The sequence below is a fragment of the Nerophis ophidion genome, linkage group LG03 (genome assembly GCF_033978795.1).
Source record: "Nerophis ophidion isolate RoL-2023_Sa linkage group LG03, RoL_Noph_v1.0, whole genome shotgun sequence".
Taxonomy (NCBI): Eukaryota; Metazoa; Chordata; class Actinopteri; order Syngnathiformes; family Syngnathidae; genus Nerophis; species Nerophis ophidion.
The window spans coordinates 3,731,406-3,759,113 of record NC_084613.1 but is presented as its reverse complement, the minus strand read 5'-3'; the positions used below and the strand labels follow the sequence as shown (position 1 = coordinate 3,759,113).

The 27,708-nt window shown below is 40.0% G+C and overlaps 1 protein-coding gene across 1 annotated transcript in view; it reads left to right on the top strand.

Annotated features, from left to right (window-relative positions):
• pygl (phosphorylase, glycogen, liver) overlaps positions 1–27,708 on the top strand; it is a 47,759-nt gene that overhangs the window by 9,855 nt on the left and 10,196 nt on the right. Inside the window, exons 5-14 of the mRNA XM_061893990.1 lie at positions 1,456–1,587; positions 3,979–4,090; positions 4,166–4,248; positions 7,130–7,267; positions 7,336–7,428; positions 13,657–13,803; positions 14,712–14,875; positions 21,575–21,689; positions 21,759–21,860; positions 25,087–25,234. Of these exons, the coding sequence (XP_061749974.1) occupies positions 1,456–1,587; positions 3,979–4,090; positions 4,166–4,248; positions 7,130–7,267; positions 7,336–7,428; positions 13,657–13,803; positions 14,712–14,875; positions 21,575–21,689; positions 21,759–21,860; positions 25,087–25,234 (1,234 nt within the window). The remainder of the gene's footprint in view (positions 1–1,455; positions 1,588–3,978; positions 4,091–4,165; positions 4,249–7,129; positions 7,268–7,335; positions 7,429–13,656; positions 13,804–14,711; positions 14,876–21,574; positions 21,690–21,758; positions 21,861–25,086; positions 25,235–27,708) is intronic.

The window sequence follows — 27,708 nt, the reverse complement described above, 5'->3', positions numbered from 1 at the left end:
CCAGGGGTACACGTACCCCTACTTGAGAACCACTGAAGTAAAGGATATTAAACAAACTCAAATATAGCTACAAATGAGGCATGATGATGCAATATGTACATACAACTAGCCTGATTAGCATGTTAGCATTGATTAGCTTGCAGTCATGCTCTGACCAAATATGCATGATTACCCGTCCAGCACTAAACCTTTGGTGGACAAAATGAGACCAAGAAAGAGTGGAAGAATTTTACATGTAAACAAACTGTTGCGTTTGTTTGTATTTTTCACCCGTCTTTTTCCGTTTTCCATCCTTTTTTTAATAAAAATGCCGCGGGGAGCCACTAGGGCGGCACTAAAGAGCCGCGGGTTGCTGACCTCCGTCTTAAATTAATAAAAAATTGGGCTCCTGGAAAATTATAATTTTTCTCAAGCAGGGCAAAAGGGCTGTGGTTATTATCTACTTCACTAATTATATATACCGTTTTTCCTTGAGTTGCCACCAGGTATATAGTATGCACCTGCCTAGAATTACTGCCGGGTCAGACTCGTTTCGCAAAATAATTAGCGCATGGGTCAAACATGTTTCACAAAATATAATTTTAATTAGCGCATGTCTAGAATTTCCCCCGGGTCAAACTCGTCACGTCACGAGTGACACTTCACCTGTCATCATTTTCAAAATGGAGGAGGCTGATTTCAATCATTTGAAATCGCATAAAGGGAAGAAGATTAAGAGCTATTCAGTAGGATTTAAGGTCCAAGCTATTGAATATGCTAAAAAGAACAGTAAGCAGCTATGTTTTATTAATACACCGTAGCTGCGTGTGTCAAATATGAGTCATTAAATGACTCCCGCCTCCTGGTGGTAGAGGGCGCTAGTGATCCTTCTTGCGACTACTCGACTGCAGAAGAAGTGACAACAAGCAGCGACTGTTTTAGTTTTTCCTCTCGCTTGCACTTTTAACATGGAGGATTACATATCTAAAATAAAACAGTTTTCTAAACTGGACTTTCAATCCAAGCAGGAGGTAATAAAGGAAGATCTCCATCGAGACTTTTAAAACTGAAGAAAGATAAGGAAGACTTCTATAAACAAGTTATCGATGCTTTTGATCAGAAGGAGCTGCGCATGGACTTAATTTATAAATAAAGGTAAGACCATAATAACGTTTTTTTTATGAAATGTGCTTTTCATGATGGTATCCTTACATCACACTCAAATTTATAAGCGCAGGCCTAAATTTACCGCATGCCTTTGGTAAGCGCCGGAGTGAGAAGAGGTTTTAAATTAATTAGCGCTCCGGCGGCAATTCAAGGAAATACGGTATATTTAAATTGTAAATATTGTATCTGCTGAAATGAACAAAAATAAATCTGTAAATAAAAGAGGTCGCTGCGTCAAAATGGCAAATATAGGCACAGATATTCAGTCTCTAACACGGACTTCTGCACCTTTGTCGTCCTGGTCTGCAGGTGGAGGAGGCGGACGATTGGCTGCGTCACGGCAACCCCTGGGAGAAAGCCCGGCCCGAGTACATGCTGCCTGTCCACTTCTACGGACGTGTGGAGGAGACCAAGGACGGCACCAAGTGGGTCGACACTCAGGTATCAGTAACACCAGTAATTAATGGGAACATCTTAGACCTGATCAGCACACCTTGTCAAACCAGCTGTTTGAGCGACTCACCTCACTTATAGAGATGGACATAATTTTTATATTATGTTAGATCCACTATGGACTGGACTCTCACGCTATTATGTTAGATCCACTATGGACTGGACTCTCACGCTATTATGTTAGATCCACTATGGACTGTACTCTCACTATTATGTTAGATCCACTATGGACTGAACTCTCACTATTATGTTAGATCCACTATGGACTGGATTCTCACTATTATGTTAGATCCACTATGGACTGGACTCTCACACTATTATGTTTTATCCACTATGGACTGGACTCTCACTATTATGTTAGATCCACTATGGACTGGACTCTCACTATTATGTTAGATCCACTATGGACTGGATTCTCATTATTATGTTAGATCCACTATGGACTGGAGTCACACTATTATGTTAGATCCACTATGGACTGGACTCTCACTATTATGTTAGATCCACTATGGACTGGACTCTCATTATTATGTTAGATCCACTATGGACTGGACTCTCACACTATTATGTTAGATCCACTATGGACTGGACTCTCACTATTATGTTAGATCCACTATGGACTGGATTCTCACTATTATGTTAGATCCACTATGGACTGGACTCTCACACTATTATGTTTTATCCACTATGGACTGGACTCTCACTATTATGTTAGATCGACTATGGACTGGACTCTCACTATTATGTTAGATCCACTATGGACTGGATTCTCATTATTATGTTAGATCCACTATGGACTGGAGTCACACTATTATGTTAGATCCACTATGGACTGGACTCTCACTATTATGTTAGATCCACTATGGACTGGAGTCTCTCACTATTATGTTAGATCCACTATGGACTGGACTCTCACTATTATGTTAGATCCACTATGGACTGAACTCTCACTATTATGTTAGATCCACTATGGACTGGACTCTCACTATTATGTTAGATCCACTATGGACTGGACTCTCACTATTATGTTAGATCCACTATGGACTGGACTCTCACTATTATGTTAGATCCACTATGGACTGGACTCTCACTATTATGTTAGATCCACTATGGACTGAACTCTCACTATTATGTTAGATCCACTATGGACTGGACTCTCACTATTACGTAAGATCCACTATGGACTGGACTCTCACACTATTATGTTAGATCCACTATGGACTGTACTCTCACTATTATGTTAGATCCACTATGGACTGGACTCTCACTATCATGTTAGATCCACTATGGACTGGACTCTCACGCTATTATGTTAGATCCACTATGGACTGGACTCTCACACTATTATGTTAGATCCACTATGGACTGGACTCTCACGCTATTATGTTAGATCCACTATGGACTGGACTCTCACTATTATGTTAGATCCACTATGGACTGGACTCTCACTATTATGTTAGATCCACTATGGACTGGACTCTCACTATTATGTTAGATCCACTATGGACTGGATTCTCCTTATTATGTTAGATCCACTATGGACTGGAGTCTCACACTATTATGTTAGATCCACTATGGACTGGACTCTCACTATTATGTTAGATCCACTATGGACTGGATTCTCACTATTATGTTAGATCCACTATGGACTGGACTCTCACACTATTATGTTTTATCCACTATGGACTGGACTCTCACTATTATGTTAGATCCACTATGGACTGGACTCTCACTATTATGTTAGATCCACTATGGACTGGATTCTCCTTATTATGTTAGATCCACTATGGACTGGAGTCTCACACTATTATGTTAGATCCACTATGGACTGGACTCTCACTATTATGTTCGATCCACTATGGACTGGATTCTCACTATTATGTTAGATCCACTATGGACTGGACTCTCACACTATTATGTTTTATCCACTATGGACTGGACTCTCACTATTATGTTAGATCCACTATGGACTGGACTCTCACTAGATCCACTCGACGTCCATTGCACCAGTTGCCCTAAAGGGGTGGGGGTCACCCACATCTGCGGTCCTCTCCAAGGTTTCTCATTGTCATCCCCCTGGGTTGAGTTTTTCCTTGCCTTGATGTGGGATCTTAGCTGAGGATGTCATTGTGGCTTGTGCAGCCCTTTGAGACACTTGTGATTTAGAGCTATATAAATAAACATTGATTGATTGATTAAAGGGTTCTCTTCTTAAGAGACATGTTCCATGTTACAATGGTGGTGTTTTGGGGGCGGAGCATCAATTCAACTTGTATCCGAGTACTCCTACAAACTCCCCTCATATAGATGATCTTTGTGTGGTGGTTCTGCAGGAGGGCTTCAAAGCACGCCTGACCTTGTTGTGTTGTGTTGCACCAGGTGATCCTGGCCATGCCCTACGACACGCCCATCCCGGGCTACATGAACAACACGGTGAACACCATGAGGCTGTGGTCCGCCCGCGCCCCCAACGACTTCAACCTGAGGGACTGTGAGTGTGCTTGACGTCCACCTCTGCAACGTCTCCTGCGTGCGTGTGAGGACACACTTTCTTCTTCACGCACAGTCAATGTGGGAGATTACATCGAGGCCGTTCTGGACCGGAACCTGGCCGAGAACATTTCCCGTGTGCTGTACCCCAACGACAACGTGAGTGTCGGAGGAATATTTGCCCTCTTTTTGGCAGAATAGGAAACGCCTTAGAATTGACTAAACATGACAAGCTCACCTTGTTATCAATCCACTCTCACACCAAAATATTATTTTCTCTTGTTCAGTGGTTGTCCGACTATATATATATATATATATATATATATATATATATATATATTTATTTTATTTATTTATTTATTTTTTAAACAAAATACCACCTCAGAAGTACCACCATAATGACCAGAGGTGGGTAGAGTAGCCAGAAATTGTACTCAAGTAAGAGTACTGTTACTTTAGAGATGTATTACTCAAGTAAAAGTAAGGAGTAGTCATCCAAATATTTACTTGAGTAAAAGTAAAAAGTATGTTGTGAAAAAACTACTCAAGTACTGAGTAACTGATGAGTAACCTGTTTGTTTAATGATGACGGCAACAAATAATGCACAAAAACATAAAAATAGCAATGAGCAAATTCATAGCCAGGAATATCTCTTAAGCAACTAAAACAATAATATATATTAAATAATAGTACATTAAAATAAAATTTAAAAAATGGCACATTGAGCCACAATTGATTTGATTGATTGATTGATTGATTAAAACTTGTATTAGTAGATTGCACAGTACAGTACGTATTCTGTACAATTGACCACTAAATGGTAACACCCCAATAAGTTTTTCAACGTTCATCAATTACTTAATAAATGACCAAGTCGAGGTGATCTACCCCATAAATACATACACACATAACATACATTTATATATACAGTATATAATTTATATTTATTTATTTTGCCGTTTTTGTTGACATGTTGAAGGTGTTTTAATGAATATACATGCATGTTTAACATATAGATTCCTATCTTTAATGAAGACAAGAATATAAGTTGGTGTATTACCTGATTCTGATGACTTGCATTGATTGGAATCAGACGTCCACGTTTTCAAATGGAGGAGAAAAAAAGTTCCTCTTTTCTGTCTAATACCACATGAAAGTCGTCGGTTTTTGGCATTTTATTTGTCCAGCTTCCATATTGGTTTTTATACACTTTACAAGAAATACATTGGCGGCAAACACCGTAGCTTGCTAGCTTGTTTGCGCTGGCTTTCGGAGACTCTTATTTTGTTAGCGCAGGCGCGATGGAGCGGCGCTTTTATTGTGGAGACAGGAAGTGTGCGATCAGTCTTTAGGCTTTTGACGGGAAGTACGGTTGAAATAAAAAGTGTCTTTTTTACTTTACACTTTTGATTGATTGATTGAAACATGTATTAGTAGATTGCACAGTACAGTACATATTCTGTACAATTGACCACTAAATGGTAACACCCCAATAAGTTTTTCAACTTGTTTAAGTCGGGTCATGTGACCGCCTGGCTGTGTTTGATTGGTCCAACGTCACCAGTGACTGCATGTGATTGATGAAACGCAGGCATGCGTAGATTCTACTTTGAAGCTCTGTCACTAACCAAAACAAACATTAATAGATCGATAAAACAAAAGTAGCGAGTAGCGAGCTGAATGTAGATAAATGTAACGGAGTAAAAGTAGCGTTTCTTTTCTATAAATATACTCAAGTAAAAGTATGTTGCATAAAAACTACTCGTAGAAGTACAACTTATCCCAAAAGTTACTCAAGTAAATGTAACGGAGTAAATGTAGCGCCTTACTACCCACCTCTGATAATGACCAACATTAAAATACAGTAGCGTAGTAGGCTTAAGTATTCATTAATAACAAAGCAGAGGTTTAATTTTAAGTATATTCAATATTACACACAGTTTGAACAGTTAAACTGTGTTTGAATATAGGAAAATAAAACACTGTACTTTAATAAAGTGAATATTTATGTTATTAACTTTCTTACTTTATTATTATTAATATTATTTACATGAGTATCATAATTTAAATATTATTATATCTATTATGGCTTCACGGTGGGAGAGGGGTTAGTGCGTCTGCCTCACAATACGAAGGTCCTGCAGTCCTGGGTTCAAATCCAGGCTCGGGATCTTTCTGTGTGGAGTTTGCATGTTCTCCCCGTGACTGCGTGGGTTTACTCCGGCTTCCTCCCACCTCCAAAGACATGCACCTGGGGATAGGTTGATTGGCAACACTAAATGGTCCCTAGTGTGTGAATGTTGTCTGTCTATCTGTGTTGGCCCTGCGATGAGGTGGCGACTTGTCCAGGGTGTACCCCGCCTTCCGCCCGATTGTAGCTGAGAGAGGCGCCAGCGCCCCCCGCGACCCCGAAAGGGAATAAACGGTAGAAAATGGATGGATGGATATCTAGTATCATTTATGTCATCATACATTATCTGTCACAATCAGAGCTGCCAGATCATGACAATTGTTTAGGTTAACCTTTTTTACATAATTATAATTTTTTACATTATTGTTATTATCAAGTTTATTTAAACTATTTTTTATCGTTATTTGCTTTATTATGGTTATTTACATGACCATGATTTATATTACAATTATTTGCGTTGTCATTATTTACATTATTACCATCATGTTAGTAATTATAATTGAATATGTCAATTGTTCACATCAGTGGTTCTGAAACTTTTTCCACCAAGTACCACCCCAGAAAACACATGGCTTCCCAAGTACCAACACAACGACCAACATTAAAACACAGTAGCGTAGTAGGCTTAAGTATTCATTAAAAACAAAGCAGCGGTACCATTTTAACAAGAATATTCAATATCACACACAGTTTGAACAGTTAGACTGTGTGTAAGTCTCTCTCTCCAGCGCTGGTATCGCAATTGTTTGTACTCCTTTTTGGAGAAAAAATTGTTAATCTCTAACAATATAATGCAAGCAACACAACTCCTTCTCCGAGAGCTTGTCCAACAAGTTGTGTGTCCGCAGTTCTTCGAGGGCAAAGAGCTGCGTCTCAAGCAGGAATACTTTGTGGTGGCGGCCACGCTGCAGGACATCATCCGCCGCTTCAAGACCACCAAGAAGGGCAGCCCGGGGCGCACGTCCTTCGAGAGCTTCCCTGAAAAAGTAGGACCGGCTGGTGGAAACCACCTCCCCCCCCCCCCCACTGATGCTGCTTATGTCCTTTCCTGCAGGTCGCCATCCAGCTGAACGACACTCACCCGGCCATGGCGATCCCGGAACTCATGAGGATCTTTGTGGACATCGAGAAGCTGGACTGGGACGTGGTGAGTGCAGCACGCCATGTTTCAAGGATATGCTCATCTAGTAGAGATGCGCAGATAGGCAGGTATATCATCCGCAACCGCATCACCAAAGTCGTCATCCACCCGCCGTCCACCCGAACCAACGTTTTATCAGGACCGTACCCGCCCGCTGAAATACATCAGAAGTCGCCCGCCTTTACCACACACAGTGTTGTTTAAACCTGTTTCACAGAGTAATGAAGTCGATCGGTACCGCCAACGTTCTCGCGACTATCCAATAGCGTTCATCCGGATGACAAAAATATGCCATTGCCTTAGACACCTTCAACAACATGTACGAACCGATTGTTGGTCCGGCAACACGTTGTGTGCAGCTTCCGCAATTACACGAAGGCATACCGGGTGACACAGAGTACACTGATGGTTGTGATATAAACAGTTTTAACACTTTTAGTAATATGCGCCACGCTGTGAAGCCACACCAAACAAGAATGACAAACACATCCGTCAGTCTACCCCAGGGCAGCTGTGGCTACTGATGTAGCTTACCACCACCAGGTGTGAATGAATGATGGGTTCCCACTTCTCTGTGAGCGCTTTGAGTATCTAACAATAGAAAAGCGCGATATAAATCTGATCCATTATTATTATTATTATTATTATTACATTTCGGGAGAACATCCTCACAGTAACACAACATAAACGCAACACAACAAATACCCAGAATCCTTTGCATCCATGACAATTCCCGACTATATTATACACCCCACTAGCAGCAACGCCCCCCAACCCCCGTGCGTCGGTGAGGTGGGCGGGGGTGTAAAGTATATTCAGGAAATGTCATGGATGCAAAGGATTCTGGGTATTTGTTGTGTTGTGTTACTGTGAGGATGTTATCCCGAAATGTTGTTGTCGTTCTTTGTTGTCGTTCTTAATTGGTGTGGCTTCACAGCGTGGCGCATATTAGTAAGAGTGTTAAAATTGTTTATATCACAACCATTAGTGTACTCTGTGTCACCCAGTATGACATTCAATCTTGTACATGTGTTTGCGGAAAATGCATACAGCGTGTTGCCGGACTGGCAAACAATTCGAACATGTTGTTGAAGGCGTCAAAGGCAATGGTTTCACAGCACGCCCTTATTCCCGTTATCTGAATGAGCACCATCGGATATTCGCAAGAACTTTAGCGGCTCCCATTGCCTTCTTAACTTTGTGACACGGGTCAAATTAGCTCTTTTAGTGGTAAAGGTTGTCGACTCCGGATATTTAACAACGGGCGGGTGGTTGAGGTTCTGATAAAATGTTGGTTCGGGTGGATGACAACTTTAGTGATGCGGTTGCGGATGATATAATTGCCTATTCGCGCATCTGTACTGCACGCCATGTTTAAATGATATGCTCATCTAGCTACTTATTATGCATAGCCACATCTAATAAGGGTCTGGAGTGCATAAGAAAGCGGAAATGAAAACAAGGCTCTTTTTGACCAAATCAGCAGCGACACAAGCAAGGTTACAATTAAGGGTTGCCCGAGTCGATATTGGTCTGATATCAGCCGGTATCAGACAAAAGCGCTCTGATACGAGCCGTCCTGCAGCAAGTTTGCGTGTGCAAAGTCGGACAGCCAGTTAAGATATAAATGTCCTCCAATAAGCACACAAGGTTGGTCGTCCTTTCTATTTAAGTCAGGGGTCTCCAAAGTGCGGCCCGGGGGCCATTTGTGGCCCGCATCTAATCCTTTACCGGCCCGCCACACATTCTGCAAAAATTGCAAAATTGATAGTATTGCTAAAATAAAATAAAAAAAGTGGAATGAGGTGAAATCTAATGAGAAAAAGTGGCAATGTTGACACAAAGCTGCCATGCAGGCAGTTTTTTTTCCCCTTTTGTCTTTATTTTCTTTTTTTTCCATTGCTCAAAAAAAAAAGGACAAAAAAATCGATGTTATAATGAATTATTACTTAAAAATTATCACTTAAAAATATTTTATGTGGAAAAAATATGTTGTGCGGTTGCCATATAAAAACATGAAAGTTTTGACAAAAGAGCATAAAACAAACAAAATAATAATTCAAACTTAAAATCGACAGATGTATCGGAAGTTGATGTTGAAATTTAAGTGTTAAATGTGGAAAAAAAACCTAATAAAAATGCATCACTTTATGAGTGGGGAACCTTTCGGATCTCAAATATATTTAGTAGGATTTTATTTAACTTTTCACTGTGATTACTCAAAAATATTAAATAATTAAAATCAATGGTGTCCTGCATTATTGATCTTTGAGGGCTTTAATTGCTAAATAAAGGAATTCTCCTGAAAGAATCAATAAAGTAATATCTGTCTATCTAAATACTGCATATTTCAGTTTTACTATAAAAAACCAAGTTGTCTTTGACAGAAAAGGCATAAAACCTTATTTGTTTTACTTTATATCAACCTCAAGTTGATATGGAGATTTACTGTAAGCATTAAATTAAAAAAAATAATAATAATTTGACTTATTTTTAACATTTTAGTGGCTGAGACCCTCTATGTTCCACGGGAGCCCTAAGGATTAAAAAAAAATTCATATATTTTGTTATGGTTTGAAAAGGAAACATATCAAAATGGCCCCCGCATGTTTAAATTTTTCTATGTGCGGCCCCTCCGTAGAAAAAGTTTGGACACCCTCGACTTAAGTCATATTGATGTGTACACTTATCTCTTATGTTGGACTGCCATCTACTGGTCACACGTATCATTACACCAGGTACTAAAGAAAATAGCTTTGAGGTCGGTAAGCAAAACCAGAATTATTCCGTACATTAAGCGCACCGGGTTATAAAGTGCACTGTCGAGTTTTGAGGAAAAGGGGATTTTAAGTGCGCCTTATAGTCTGGAAAATACGGTATATATACAATAATGTCATCAACGCGGTGCCCGCGGGCACCAGGTCGCCCGTAAGGACCAGATGAGTCGCCCGCTGGCCTGTTCTAAAAATAGCTCAAATAGCAGCACTTACCAGTGAACTGCCTCTATTTTTTAAATTGTATTTATTTACTAGCAAGCTGGTCTCGCTTTGCTGGACATTTTTAATTCTAAGAGAGACAAAACTCAAATAGAATTTGAAAATATTGGTCTTCACTTTTTTAATTTTTTTACTTTGCTTCTTATAACTTTCAGAAAGACAATTTTAGAGAAAAAATACAACCTTAAAAATGATTTTAGGATTTTTAAACACATATACCTTTTTACTTTTTAAATTCCTTCCTCTTCTTTCCTGACAATTTAAATCAATGTTTAAGTTTCTTTTTTTATTGTAAAGAATAATAAATCCATTTTAATTTAATTCTTCATTTTAGCTTCTGTTTTTTCCGACGAAGAATATTTGTTAAATACTTCTTCAAACTTTTTATGATTAAAATAAATCAAAAATATTCTGGCAAATCTAAAAATATCTGTAGAATCAAATTTAAATCTTATTTCAAAGTCTTTTGAATTTTTAAAAATTTTTGTTCTGGAAAATCTAGAAGAAATAAGGATTTGTCTTTGTTAGAAATATAGCTTGGTCCAATTTGTTATATATTCTAACAAAGTGCAGATTGGATTTTAACCTATTTAAAACATGTCATCAAAATTCTAAAATTAATCTTAATCAGGAAAAATTACTAATGATGTTCCATAAATGATTTTTTCAAAAAGATTCGAATTAGCTAGTTTTTCTCTTCTTTTTTTCGGTTGAATTTCGAATTTTAAAGAGTCAAAATTGAAGGTAAACTATGTTTCAAAATTCAATTTTCATTTTTTTTCCTGTTTTCTCCTCTTTTAAACCGTTCAATTAAGTGTTTTTTTCATCATTTATTCTCTACAAAAAACCTTCCGTAAAAGGACAGAATGACAGACAGAAATATACCCATTTTTTTTATATACATATACATTTATTTATTAAAGGTAAATTGAGCAAATTGGCTATTTCTGGCAATTTATTTAAGTGTGTATCAAACTGGTTGCCCTTGGCATTAATCAGTACCCAAGAAGTAGCTCTTGCTTTCAAAAAGGTTGGTGACTCTCGGTATACATGATTCGATATCAGCCAATACTCTCCCGTCCAAAGGCAAAACCTAGTAACTCACTTCTAGCTGATTTTGAGAAAACAAAGGAAAACCAATCTATCTTGATGCTGTCTTACAAAGATCTACAAAGTCATCAAACGTATCGATGTTTTCTTGAGCTTTCATTTTCTGGCCGATTGAGCCATGGATTGAATCTGCTCTCATGAACGTGTGCCCTTTCTCCAGATATTTTACCACAATCTCGGGTGGGCCCAATTCTGCGTTTGCACATTGGACAGCGTCCAGTTTTTATTTTGACCTCCACAGTTATCTGCCCAAAAGAGTATGCAAGGGGAAGAATCAAGAACAATACATTTAATGAAGGTGCTTGCAACGTCCTGGGCCAATCTTCCAGATATCCCCTCGTGCCATAATATCACATAATCAGCTTGACCGTCGGCCCCCATTTGTGCAAATGTCTCATTAAAGGAGAACATTATCAGCAGACCTATGTAAGCGTCAATATATACCTTGATGGTGCAGAAAAAAGACCATCTATTTTTTTAACCGATTTCCAAACTCTAAATGGGTGAATTTTGGCGAATTAAACGCCTTTCTGTTTATTGCTCTGGAGGCGATGACGTCAGAATGTGACGTCGCCGAGGTAACACAGCCACCATTTTCATTTTCAACACATTACAAACACCGGGTCTCAGCTCTGTTATTTCCGTTTTTTGGACTATTTTTTGGAACCTTGGAGACATCATGCCTCGACGGTGTGTTGTCGGAGGGTGTAACAACACTAACAGGGAGGGATTCAAGTTGCACCACTGGCAAGAAATCTGCCGCCAAACCCCCATTGAATGTACCAGAGTGTCTCCACATTTGACCGGCGATGCTAAGACAGACATGGCACAGAGATGTATGGATAACCTGCAGATGCATTTGCAACCATTAAGTCAACGAAATCACAAAGGTGAGTTTTGTTGATGTTGACTTATGTGCTAATCAGACATATTTGGACTGACAGCTAATCGATGCTAACATGCTATGCTAATCAACCCTAACATGCTATTTACCGGCGGTGCTAAAGCAGACATGGCACAGAGATGTATGGATAACCTGTAGATGCATTTGCAACTATATTACGTTTCCTTCCACCCACATTTAATGCGAAACAAACACTTACCAATCGACGGATTTAAGTTGCTCCAGTGTCACAAGATGCGAAAGTCCTGATCGTTTGGTCCGCACATTTTACCGGCGATGCTAACGCAGCTATTCGGCCATGCTATGGCTATGAATAGCGTCAATAGCTATTCGCTCAATAGCTTCAGTTTCTTCTTCAATATTTTCATACTCCAACCATCCGTTTCAATACATGCGTAATCTGTTGAATCGCTTAAGCCGCTGAAATCCGAGTTTGAATCCGAGCTAATGTCGCTATATCTTGCTGTGGTATTCCCATTGTTTGTTTACATTGGCAGCACTGTGTGACGTCACAGGGAAATGGCCAGTGTCTTTGCAGAGAGCAAAAATAAGGCACTTTAAAGCTTTATTTAGGGATATTCCGAGACCGGTAAAATTTTGAAAAAAACTTCAAAAAATACCACAAGCCACTGGGAACTGATTTTTATTGTTTTTAACCCTTTTGAAATTGTGATAATGTACCCCTTTAAACCGTTCAATTAAGTGTTTTTTCATCATTTATTCTCTACAAAAAACCTTCCGTAAAAGGAAAAAAATGTACGACGGAATGACAGACAGAAATACCCATTTTTTATATATATATATATAGATTTATTTATTAAAGGTAATTTGAGCCAATTGGCTATTTCTGGCAATTTATTTAAGTGTGTATCAAACTGGTAGCCCTTGGCATTAATCAGTACCCAAGAAGTAGCTCTTGCTTTCAAAAAGGTTGCTGACCCCTGTTATATACTGTATGATTCGATATCAGCCAATACTCCGGACTTGAATATCGATATTGTATCGGTAGTGGAAAAAGTCCAAATTGTAATAATGCTAAACTGCTGAGTCGGCATTAATGAGTTGATAGCAAACAGCAGTGCAAGTTTAAATGTAGCAACATTTTACAGCGCATGCAGAGCTAGATGGTCACCTTCGAACGCAGCTACTGCCATCTTGTTGTCGTATTAACCATTTTATCTACGTCAACGCGGACTAACATCCCGGCGCGAATGCTCCCCGCAGGCCTGGGACCTGACCAAGCGCACCTTCGCCTACACCAACCACACCGTCCTCCCAGAGGCTCTGGAGCGCTGGCCTGTGGAGCTGATGGAGAGTCTGCTGCCCAGACACCTGCAGATCATCTACCAGATCAACCAGATGCACATGGACGTCAGTATTCCAATTTCTACTCATTGAATAAGATTTCTGTCCATTTTTATTTACAACCACGCCCCAAAAAGCCTTTGTGCAGGGGGGGGGCGGGGCATGGGTCAAGTCCACGTAGCGCTGGGGTAGGGAACCTAGGGCTCTAGAGCCAGATGTGGCTCTTTTGATGACTCTCGGATAAATCTGAGCTGACATTGCTTAACACGATAATTCCACTTGTGATCACAGTGTTAAAAATAATGTTCAAAATATAAACATTTTTAATCCATCCATCTGTTTTCTACCGCACCCGTTCAAGAATTTGCGTTAATGGTAAGAAGTTATTTATTTATTCTTTGTTAGTATGGGGCTTGCCCTCCTGGGGGTTTTTCAGACCCCCAAGCACCGACATGAGAGCCTGTTTCAGGGTTACAATATTGTTTTATTTTTCAATAAGTCTCTCAGTTGCTTCCTAGCAATTGTCTTTTTCTCTTTCGTTTTCGCTCGGGCTCTGGCTCCAGCCCCAACCCCGTCTCTCCTCCTGGCGGCTGCTTATAACAGAGCGACAGGTAATTAGATAAAAAGGCCCAGGTGGGCCATCTACGCACCTGTTGCTGATTTCGAGGCCGGTCCTGGCAACACCCCAGTTCGCTGCAGGCCCGCGGGCCACGCCCCCTCAACAGTTAGCTTTAAGAATAACAATGCTATTACAAAGAATACTCTATTAATGTTGGTCTTACTTAAAAATGCACGCGTTTAGTTTTGTTCAGTGTAAAAAAAAATATATTATACGGCTCTTACAGAAATACATTTTGAAATATTTGGCTTTTTGGCTCTCTCAGCCAAAAAGGTTCCCGACCCCTGACGTAGCGTAACATTTGGGTTAAAGGAGTACTGATGATGTGGTGCGATCGCTGTTTTCCCCGCCGCAGAGGATCTCCGCGCTCTTCCCCGGCGACGTGGGCAAGCTGAGGAAGATGTCCCTGATCGAAGAGGAAGGCGGCAAGAGGGTGAACATGGCGCACCTGTGCATCGTGGGCTCGCACGCCGTCAACGGCGTCGCCGAGATCCACTCCAACATCATCAAGACTCAAGTGTAAGACGCAAACATGAAGCCAAGACTACTAGAGATGTCCGATAAATGCTTTAAGAATGTGATATCAGAAATTATCGGTATCGGTTTCAAAAAGTAAAATGTATGACTTTTTAAAATGCTGATACACGGACGTAGGGAGAAGTACGGAGCAGTTGTGTCTTCCAGTCATACTTGACAAGCCTCCCCATTTTTTACGGAAAACTCCCAAATTTTAGTGCCCGTCCCGAATATCTCCCAGCCAACAATATCGGGGGCGGCGTGCCTTAAAGGGGAACATTATCACAATTTCAGAAGGCTTAAAACCAATAAAAATCAGTTCCCAGTGGTTTATTTTATTTTTAGAATTTTTTTTCAAAATTTTACCGGTCTCAGAATATCCCTAAAAAAAGCTTTAAAGTGCTTGATTTTCGCTATTTGCTTAAAGGGGAACATTATCACAATTTCAAAAGGGTTAAAACCAATAAAAATCAGTTCCCAGTGGTTTATTTTATTTTTCGAAAAAATTTTCAAAATTTTACCCGTCCCGGAATATCCCTAAAAAAAAGCTATAGAGTGCTTGATTTTCGCTATTTGCTTAAAGGGGAACATTATCACAATTTCAAAAGGGTTAAAAACAATAAAAATCAGTTCCCAGTGGCTTGATGTATTTTTGGATGTTTTTTTCAAAATTTTACCGGTCTCGGATTCTCCCTAAAAAAAAGCTTTAAAGTGCTTGATTTTCGCTATTTGCTCAAAGGGGAACATTATCACAGTTTCAAAAGGGTTAAAACCAATAAAAATCAGTTCCCAGTGGTTTATTTTATTTTTTGAAATTTTTTTCAAAATTTTACCCGTCCCGGAATATCCCTAAAAAAAAGCTTTAATGTGCTTGATTTTTGCTATTTGCTTAGAGGGGAACATTATCACAATTTCAAAAGGGTTAAAAACAATAAAAATTAGTTCCCAGTGGCTTTATGTATTTTTTGATGTTTTTTGCAAAATTTTACCAGTCTCGGAATATCCCTAAAAAAAGCTTTAAAGTGCTTGATTTTTGCTATTTGCTTAAAGAGGAACATTATCACCATTTCAAAAGGGTTAAAAACAATAAAAATTATTAGTTCCCAGTGGCTTCATGTATTTTTTGATGTTTTTTTCAAAATTTTACCGGTCTCGGAATATCCCTAAAAAAAGCTTTAAAGTGCTTGATTTTCGCTATATGCTTAAAGGGGAACATTATCACAATTTCAAAAGGGTTAAAAACAATAAAAATCAGTTCCCAGTGGTTTATTTTATTTTTCAAAATGTTTTTCAAAATTTTACCCGTCCCGGAATATCCCTAAAAAAAAAGATTTAAAGTGCTTGATTTTCGCTATTTGCTTAAAGGGGAACATTATCACAATTTCAAAAGGGTTAAAAACAATAAAAATTGATGTATTTTTTGATGTTTTTTGCAAAATTTTACCGGTCTCGGAATATCCCTAAAAAAAGCTTTAAAGTGCTTGATTTTCGCTATTTGCTTAAAGGGGAACATTGTCACAATTTCAGAAGGGTTAAAACCAATAAAAATCAGTTCCCAGCGGTTTATTTTATTTTCGAAAATGTTTTCAAAATTTTACCCGTCCCGGAATATCCCTAAAAAAATCTTTAAAGTGCTTGATTTTCGCTATTTGCTTAAAGGGGAACATTATCACAATTTCAAAAGGGTTAAAAACAATAAAAATTAGTTCCCAGTGGCTTGATGTATTTTTTGATGTTTTTTTCAAAATTTTACCGGTCTCGGAATATCCCTAAATAAAGCTTTAAAGTGCCTTATTTTCGGCTCTCTGCGAAGACACTGGCCATTTCCCTGTGACGTCACACAGTGCTGCCAATGTAAACAAACAATGGGAATACCACAGCAAGATATAGCGACATTAGCTCGGATTCAAACTCGGATTTCAGCGACTTAAGCGATTCAACAGGTTACGCATGTATTGAAACAGATGGTTGGAGTATGAAAATATTGAAGAAGAAACTGAAGCTATTGAGCTAATAGCTATTGACGCTATTCATAGTCATAGCATGGCCGAATAGCTGCGTTAGCATCGCCGGTAAAATGTGCGGACCAAACGATCAGGACTTTCGCATCTTTTGACACTGGAGCAACTTAAATCCGTCGATTGGTAAGTGTTTGTTTCGCATTAAATGTGGGTGGAAGGAAACGTAATATATTTGCAAATGCATCTACAGGTTATCCATACATCTCTGTGCCATGTCTGCTTTAGCACCGCCGGTAAATAGCATGTTAGCATCAATTAGCGTAGCATGTTAGCATCGATTAGCTGGCAGTCAACATCAACAAAACTCACCTTTGTGATTTCGTTGACTATCGTTGCAAATGCATCTGCAGGTTATCCATACATCTCTGTGCCATGTCTGTCTTAGCATCGCCGCTCAAATGTGGAGACACTCTGGCACATTCAATGGGGGTCTGGCGGCAGACACTTTGGCATCTTGGGGCCAGTGGTGCAACTTGAATCCCTCCCTGTTAGTGTTGTTACACCCTCCGACAACACACCGTCGAGGCATGATGTCTCCAAGGTTCCAAAAAATAGTCAAAAAAACGGAAAATAACAGAGCTGAGACCCGGTGTTTGTAATGTGTTGAAAATGAAAATGGTGGGTGTGTTACCTCGGCGACGTCACGTTCTGACGTCATCGCCTCCAGCGCGATAAACAGAAAGGCGTTTAATTCGCCAAAATTCACCCATTTAGAGTGCGGAAATCGGTTAAAAAAATAGATGGACTTTTTTCTGCAACATCAAGGTATATATTGACGCTTACATAGGTCTGCTGATAATGTTCCCCTTGAAGGGACTGCCTTCGCGTGCGGGCCCAGTCACATAATATCTACGGCTTTTCACACACACACACAAGTGAATGCAAGGCATACTTGGTCAACAGCCATACAGGTCACACTGAGGGTGGCCGTATAAACAACGCCAACACTGTTACAAATATGCGACACACTGTGAACCCACACCAAACAAGAATGACAAACACATTTCGGGAGAACATCCGCACCGTAACACAACATAAACACAACAGAAGAAATACCCAGAACTCCTTGCAGCACTAACTCTTCCGGGACGCTACAATATACACCCCGCCCACCTCAACCTCCTCAGGGAGAACATGTCCCAAATTTCAAGCTGCTGTTTTGAGGCATGTTCGAACAAATAATGCACTTTGTGACTTCAATAATAAATATGGCAGCGCCATGTTGGCATTTTTTTTTCCATAACTTGAGTTTATTTATTTTGGAAAACCTTAAGTTGTTTAATGCATCACAACAAAATGAGGCATAATAATGTGTTCATTCCACAACTGTATATATCGGTATCAATTGATATCGGGATCGGTAATTAAGAGTTGGACAATATCGGAATGTCGGATATCGGCAAAAGAGCCATTATCGGACATCTCTAATGACAAGCATCACAGCAATCTTCAGATACCAACCACGCCCTCTGGTGGCTGTAAGCAGAACGGCGACGGCGTCAAATAATCCCTTTTTAATAGGACTTTTATTTGCTGCGTGTCATTTTTTAAATGTAATTTAATACTTTGATTTAATTTCAATTCATTCAATTGAGTCAAACAAAAAAAATATTAATTCATTGATTTGATTTGTTTTTTCTCAATTAAAACTTTGTAGTTATTTAAAGTTCAAGTAGCAATGATTGTCACACACACACTAGATGTGGTGAAATTATTCTCTGCATTTGACCCATCACCCTTGATCACCCCCTGGGAGGTGAGGGGAGCAGTGAGCAGCAGCAGTGGCCGCGCCGAGGAATCATTTTTGGTGATTTTACCCCCAATTCCAACCCTTGATGCTGAGTGTCAAGCAGGGAGGTAACGGCTCCCATTTTTATAGTCTTTGGTATGACTCGGCCGGGGTTTGAACTCACAACCTTTAAGAGGGACAAGCGGTTAAAAATTATTGGAGGGATGGAATTTGAAATCTTAAAATCCATCCATCCATCCATTTCCTGCCGCTTGTCCCTTTTGGGGTCGCTGGAGCCAATCAATTATTGTAATAAAATAATGATAGCTTTTAACATGTGTTGCGTTTAGACCAGATGTTCTTCCCAGGGAATTTAAGTTGTTGGTCAATCCCAAATTCTTTTGGTGACACATAAAGTTAAAGTAGCAATGATTGTCACACACACACACACTAGGTGGGGCAAAATTATTCTCTGCATTTGACCCATCACCCTTGATCGCCCCCTGGGAGGTGAGGGAAGCAGTGAGCAGCAGCGGTGCCGCGCCCGGGAATCATTTTTGGTGATTCAACCCCCAATTCCAACCCTTAAACTGATTTTAAACGATAACCCAGAACAGAATAGGTATTTTGCAATTTATTCCAAAGCTTTGGGGAGACCAACCTATGTAACAACACATTCAATTCGCATCGCCTAAGTTGATCCGACCACCCCACGGAAGTGTTGTCTTTTTCATTAAATTGCTCGCCCCCACCCTCCAGAACTAAATACACATGCCTGTTCCCCTGCTAACTCTGGGACTGGGAGAGATAAGAAGGGTGTATGGCTACTCCTCACATTCCAAGCTCAAGGTAGTCTACAGTGTACCATCGGTCATGAAAAAAAGAGCACAAGATGGAACACTAGCTATTTCAAATATGACTAAAGAAAATAAATAACTTTTAAATATGGATATATGTAGATATCTACGTCACATGGAATTAAATAAATATTCTTTAAATAATTACAAAAAATGTTTTAATTCATTTTATGTAAAAGTACATGTAATTATTGATGTAATTATGTAATGATATATTTAATTAGTTAACTTGTGACACACAAAAGCACAAAAGGGACAAATAAAATAATTCAAAATATTTTTAATTAATTAAATTAATCAATAAATCAATAAGTAAATCATGAAATAATCCACTAAATCATGTAATAATTAAATGAATAATGTAACTTTACACAAACTAAATTAGTGACACATTCGATCCTAATTATAATTGACACATTAAGATGTATTTAATTAATTGTGTCCCATTTGCCCCTCCATAGTTGAAATGAAGACAGTAAAACATTTGAAATGTTCAACTTGTTGTGTTGCTCAAAGGCCGTTTAGTGCAGCAAGAGGAGAGGAAAGTTGCAGTGTGACATTGCTCCAAGGTGTGTTCATGCGAGACCGCGGCATTTAAACATCTCCTGTTGGCAACGCCGCACACTTCCTGTCCGCAGTCAGCACTTCCTGTCTGCCACGAATTGGCTAATTCAAAAAGAAGTTGACAAAAACAAGACGTCTAATAAAATGATTATGATTTCGTAGGGAAAAGTGGATCTGTAGAGCAGGGGTCAGCAACCTTTTTGAAAGCAAGAGCTACTTCTTGGGTACTGATTAATGCCAAGGGCTACCAGTTTGATACACACTTAAATAAATTGCCAGAAATAGCCAATTTGCTCAATTTACCTCTAATAAATAAATCTATATATATAAAAAAAAAGGGGTATTTCTGTCTGTCATTCCGCCGTATGTTTTTTTTCCTTATACGGAAGGTTTTTTGTAGAGAATAAATGATGAAAAAAACACTTAATTGAACGGTTTAAAAGAGGAGAAAACAGAAGGAAAAAAAATGAAAATTAAATTTTGAAGCATAGTTTATCTACAAATTCGACTCTTTAAAATTCAAAATTCAACCGAAAAAAAGAAACAAAAATCTAGCAAATTCGAATCTTTTTGAAAAAATTAAATAAAAAATTTATGGAACATCATTAGTCATTTTTCCTGATTAAGATTATTTTTACAATTTTGATGACATGTTTTAAATAGGTTAAAATCCAATCTGCACTTTGTTAGAATATATAACAAATTGGACCAAGCTATATTTCTAACAAAGACAAATCATTATTTCTTCTAGATTTTCCAGAGCAAAAATTTTAAAAGTGAAGTGAATTATATTTATATAGCGCTTTTCTCTAGTGACTCAAAGCGCTTTACATAGTGAAACCCAATATCTAAGTTACATTTAAAGCAGTGTGGGTGGCACTGGGAGCAGGTGGGTAAAGTGTCTTGCCCAAGGACGCAACGGCAGTGACTAGGATGGCGGAAGCGGGAATCGAACCTGCAACCCTCAAGTTGCTGGCACGGCCGCTCTACCAACCGAGCTATTTAATAATTTAAATCTTATTTCAAAAGACTTTGAAATAAGATTCAAATTTGATTCTACAGATTTTCTAGATTTGCCAGAATAATTTATTTGAATTTTAATCAGGTATAAGGTATATGTGTTTAAAAATCCTAACATCATTTTTAAGTTTGTATTTTTTCTCTAAAATTGTCTTTCTGAAAGTTATAAGAAGCAAAGTAAAAAAATAAATGAATTTATTCAAACAAGTGAAGACCAAGTCTTTCAAATATTTTCTTGGATTTTCAAATTCTATTTGAGTTTTGTCTCTCTTAGAATTAAAAATGTCCAGCAAAGCAAGACCAGCTTGCTAGTAAATAAATACAATTTAAAAAATAGAGGCAGCTCACTGGTAAGTGCTGCTATTTAAGATATTTTTAGAACAGGCCAGCGGGCGACTCATCTGGTCCTTACGGGCGACCTGGTGCCCGCGGGCACCACGTTGGTGACCCCTGGTGTACGCTGACGTACTCTGTATTAAATATAAACTCAATCAAATATAAACCCCATCAGGTTCCGCGACTTCAGCGATTTGGAGCCTAAGAAGTTCCAGAATAAGACCAACGGCATCACTCCCAGACGCTGGCTGCTGCTCTGCAACCCTGGTCTGGCTGAGCTGCTGGCTGAGGTGCCCTCCTCCTCCTCCTCCTCCTACGTCTGCACTTCCTGTCCTCACCTCTGCACTTCCTGTCCGCAGGTGATCGGCGAGGACTACGTCAAGGACCTCGGACAACTGCGGGCCTTGAGCGACGTGGTGGACAACGCCGCGTTCATCCGGGACGTCGCCAAAGTCAAACAGGTGGAGCGACATTTCTACAGTTAGATGTTCCTTAAAGGCCTACTGAAATGAGATGTTCTTATTCAAACGGGGATAGCAGCTCCATTCTATGTCTCATACTTGATCATTTCCCCATATTTTTGCTGAAAGGATTTAGTAGAGAAAATCCACGATAAAGTTGGCAACTTTTGGTCGCTAATAAAAAAAGCCTTGCCTGTACCGGAAGTAGCAGACGATGTGCGCGTGACGTCACGGGTTGTGGAGCTCCTCACATCTGAACATTGTTTACAATCATGGCCACCAGCAGCCAGAGCGATTCGGACCGAGAAAGCGACGATTATCCCCATTAATTTGAGCGAGGATGACAGATTTCTGGATGAGGAAAGTTAGAGTGAAGGACTAGAAGAAGAAAAAAGACGAGGTCAGTGGGAGCGATTCAGATGTTATTAGACACATTTACTAGGATAATTCTGGAAAATCCCTCATCTGCTTATTGTGTTACTAGTGTTTTAGTGAGATTATATGGTCTTACCTGAAAGTCAGAGGGGTGTGGTGACCGCCAGTGTCTCTGAGGGAAGCCACGTTTCTCGACGAGGTGAAGCGAAGGCAGCCGTTGGGGCCGGGTTGAGAAATGTTTTTTCCCTCCACTGTGGAAGCATGATTGATTAACGTAGACCCCGACTTAAACAAGTTGAAAAACCTATTCAGGTGTTACCATTTAGGATTGAACTTTCACAGTATCATGTTAGACCCGCTCCACATCCATTGCTTTTGGTCCCCTAGAGGGGGGGGTTGCCCGCATCTGAGGTCCTCTCCAAGGTTTCTCATAGTCAGCATTGTCACTGGCGTCCCACTGGATGTGAATTCTCCCTGCCCACTGGGTGTGAGTTTTCCTTGCCCTTTTGTGGGTTCTTCCGAGGATGTTGTAGTCGTAATGATTTGTGCAGTCCTTTGAGACATTTGTGATTTGGGGCTATATAAATAAACATTGATTGATTGATTGATAGTGGTCAATTGTACGGAATATGTACTGAACTGTGCAATCTACTAATAAAAGTATCAATCAATCAATCAATCAACGTTCAGGGGCGGCCAGTTGGAGGGGCCAAGAGAGTCCGCAGCTCCCTCTTTGACAGGTGCATGTGGACCGACGCGAGCTCTCCGCTCATGTCTACGGTAAGAGCCGACTTAATACCACAATTTTCTCACCGAAACCTGCCAGTTGACATGTGGTAGGGAACCATGTTCGCTTGACCGCTCCGTTCCATAGTAAAGCTGCACCGTCATCTTTCGGGAATGTAAACAATGAAACATTGGCTATGTTTGTGTTGCTAAAGACGGCCGCAATATACCAGTTCCCACCTACAGCTTTCTTCTTTGACGTCTCCATTATTACTTAAAAAAAATTCCAAAAGATTCAGCAACACAGATGTCCATAATACTGTGTAATTATGCGATGAAAACAGACGACTTATAGCTGGGATGGGTGCTGGATCAAAATGTCTGCTACAATCTGTGACGTCATCATTCTGCGACGTTTTCAACACGATACTTCGCGTGAAATTAAAAATAGCAATTTAGTAAACTAAAGCGGCCGTATTGGCATGTGTTGCAATGTTAATATTTCATCATTGATATATAAACTATCAGACTGCGTGGTCGCTAGTAGTGGCTTTCAGTAGGCCTCTAATGTTACGCCCCAGGTAGTGTTTACTCTGCAAGCTCAGACACAATCCAGCATTTCTTGGCAGTCTCTGGATACTTTATTCACAACATAATAATTAATTTGCCGATTGCGACATGTGCGGCTTGCTGCTACAAGCCCGACGAGCTGCAATAATAATTAAAGCTGCAAGCAGCGTTGGTCGGGTCCGTCTTTGGCTGCTGCCCCCGAGACCCACGGCCGGATAAGTGTTAGAAGACGCCTTGGAGCCACTATTTTGAGAATCTAATGCATTGTGAAAGTAATGCAGTTGTTGTATTGAAGTGAAAATATCAAACTTCCTCTTGATTTTTGCGAAAGTATGTTCATTATTAAAATGTAGGTCTAAGTGAGACCTACATAGTGTTTTTTGTTTCATGTCTCTCTGACATTCCTACCGGAAGTTACAAGCAGTTTTGTCTGTGTTTTCTTCCTAGGAGCAGTTTGTCTGTGTTGTATTCCTAGGGGGCGCTAGAGCGCAACTTTGAGTTTTGAGGTTAGGTTTTTTTTCATCAGATCGCAATTTTTGCCAGACCTGATGTGTGTGTCAAGTTTGGTGAGTTTAGAAGCATTTTAAGGGGGTCAAATAACAGCTCAAAGAGGCAAAAATGACATTTTTTAGGAGACTTTGCACAGGGGTTCTTTGAAGGTGCGTAAAGTCAAAACCTGAGAACGTATCAAAACTCTGTTCTATACTTTTAATCAGAAGGGTTCAATCTCTCTCCTGTGCGAGTTTGAAGCCGAAACAACAAACGCACTCAGAGGAGATAATGTTTGAAGAAAGGTGACCGGTTTTTACAAAACTTTTGTTTGGAAGGGGGGATTGCAAACTTCCTGTTGATTTTTCTTGGGGGTTGTCAATCTATGAAATGTAGGTCTAAGCGAGACCTACATAGAGGTTTTTGTTTCATGTCTCTCCGACATTCTTACCGGAAGTTACAAGCAGTTTTGTCTGTGTTTTCTTCCTAGGAGCAGTTTTTTCAGTGTTTTATTCAAAAATAGCGCTAGAGCGCAATTCTGAGTTTTGGGTTTTGTTTTTTTCATTAGATGGCAATATTCGCCAGTCCTTATGTGTGCGCCAAGTTTGGTGACTTTTGAAGCATTTTAAAGGGGGTCAAATTACAGCGCAAAGAGGCAAAAATTGCGAAAATTTTATTTTGAAGGGGTTTTTGCCAACTTCCTGTAGATTTTTGCTGAAAGAAGTGAGTGTATGAAAATTGGGTGTAAGTCAGACCTACATAGGAGTTTTTGTTTCATGTCGCTATGACATTCCTAACAGAAGTTACATGCGGTTTTGTCTGTAATTTTTTTCCTAGGGGGCGCTAGAGCGCAATTTTCATTTTGGAAAGGTTTGCTATACCGACGTGTGTGTCAAATTTGGTGAGTTTTGAAGCATGTTAAGGGGGTCAAATTACAGCGCGTAGGTGCGGAATAATAATAAAACACAGCAGTTTCAATAGGGTCCTTGGCCCATGGCAAAGGACTCCTGTGGATAATAATAATAATTCAAAAGGATGTTTGCATGTCATCTCCTCCCTCGCTCAGGACAACAAGGCCAAGTTCGCCCAGTACCTGGAGAGAGAGTACAAGGTGAAGATCAACCCGGCGTCCATGTTCGACGTCCACGTGAAGAGGATCCACGAGTACAAGCGGCAGCTGCTCAACTGCCTGCACATCATCACCATGTACAACCGTGAGCACCTTTTTATCACTGTTCAATCAATCAATCAATGTTTATTTATATAGCCCCAAATCACAAATGTCTCAAAGGACTGCACAAATCATTACGACTACAACATCCTCGGAAGAACCCACAAAAGGGCAAGGAAAACTCACACCCAGTGGGCAGGGAGAATTCACATCCAGTGGGACGCCAGTGACAATGCTGACTATGAGAAACCTTGGAGAGAACCTCAGATGTGGGCAACCCCCCCCCTCTAGGGGACCGAAAGCAATGGATGTCGAGCGGGTCTAACATGATACTGTGAAAGTTCAATCCATAGTGGCTCCAACACAGCAGTGAGAGTCCCGTCCACAGGAAACCATCTCAAGCGGATCAGCAGCGTAGAGATGTCCCCAACCGATACAGGCGAGCGGTCCATCCTGGGTCCCGACGAGCGGTCCATCCTGGGTCTCGACTCTGGACAGTCAGTACTTCATCCATGGTCATCGGACCGGACCCCCTCCACAAGGGAGGGGGGGACATAGGAGAAAAAAAACGCCGTCATGTAACCCAAACGCAACAAAACTTACAAATACGGGGGGAAAGTTCCATGAACGCTCGTTTAAATGTCAGCACACAACTAACATGAACTTGTTGTTTTTTTAACTGTCAACACCAGCAGAAAAAGAGACCAATAATAAGTGAATTGTGAAGTGAGTTATATTTATATAGCGCTTTTTCTCTAGTGACTCAAAGCGCTTTACATAGTGAAACCCAATATCTATGTTGCATTTAAAGCAGTGTGGGTGGCACTGGGAGCAGGTGGGTAAAGTGTCTTGCCCAAGGACACAACGGCAGTGACTAGGATGGCGGAAGTGGGGAATCGAACCTGCAACCCTCAAGTTGCTGACTCTACCAACCGAGCTAAACCGCTAAAAAACGTATGCAGGTACAGTGTACTGGCCACTACATTAGGCACACCAACATGCTAATATGTGCAAGATTACATCATGCAAATAGATCATAAAAAACAAGAATGTGTTCATAATGAAAAGTAGTCGTGTCAAATACAACATGTTCACTTCCAATACACCGATACCTGATACCTGTATAGATCTAACAAGATATCAGCACAAATAATACTGATGTGTACTATTTAGTCTTATGAGTATGATTGGCAAGTGTGTGTGTGTGTGTGTGTGTGTGTGTATAAGTACAAACCCCGTTTCCATATGAGTTGGGAAATTGTGTTAGATGTAAATATAAACAGAATACAATGATTTGCAAATCCTTTTCAAGCCATATTCAGTTGAATATGCTACAAAGACAACATATTTGATGTTCAAACTCATAAACTTTGTTTTTTTTGCAAATAATAATTAACTTGGAATTTCATGGCTGCAACACGTGCCAAAGTAGTTGGGAAAGGGCATGTTCACCACTGTGTTACATCACCTTTTCTTTTAACAACACTCAAACTGAGGAAACTAATTGTTGAAGCTTTGAAAGTGGAATTCTTTCCCATTCTTGTTTTATGTAGAGCTTCAGTCCTTCAACAGTCCGGGGTCTCCGCTGTCGTATTTTACGCTTCATAATGCGCCACACATTTTCCATGGGAGACAGGTCTGGACTGAAGGCGGGCCAGGAAAGTACCCGCACTCTTTTTTTACGAAGCCACGCTGTTGTAACACTTGTCTTGCGGAAATAAGCAGGGGCGTCCATGATAACGTTGCTTGGATGACAACATATGTTGTTCCAAAACCTGTACGGACCTTTCAGCATTAATGGTGCCTTCACAGATGTGTAAGTTACCCATGCCTTGGGCACTAATGCACCCCCATACCATCACACATGCTGGCTTTTCAACTTTGCACCTATAACAATCCGGATGGTTATTTTCCTCTTTGTTCCGGAGGACACCACATCCTGTTTCCAAATATAATTTAAAATGTGGACTCGTCAGACCACAGAACACTTTTCCACTTTGCATCAGTCCATCTTAGATGATCTCGGGCCCAGAGAAGCCGGCGGCGTTTCTGGATGTTGTTGATAAATGGCTTTCGCTTTGCATAGTAGAGCTTTAACTTGCACTTACAGATGTAGTGATGAACTGTATTTAGTGACAGCGGTTTTATGAAGTGTTCCTGAGCCCATGTGGTGATATCCTTTACACACTGATGTCGGTTTTTGATGCAATACCACATGAGGGATCAAAAGTCTGTAATATCATCGCTTACGTGCAGTGATTTCTCCAGATTCTCTGAACTTTTTGATGATTTTATGGAGCGTAGATGTTGAAATCCCTAAATTCCTTGCAATAGCTCGTTGAGAAATGTTGTTCTTAAACTGTTCGACAATTTAATTACAAAGGGGTGTACCTTGCCCCATCCTTGTTTGTGAATTACTTAGCATTTCATGGAAGCTGTTTTTATAGCCAATCATGGCACCCACCTGTTCCCAATTAGCCTGCACACCTGTGGGATGTTCCAAATAAGTGTTTGATG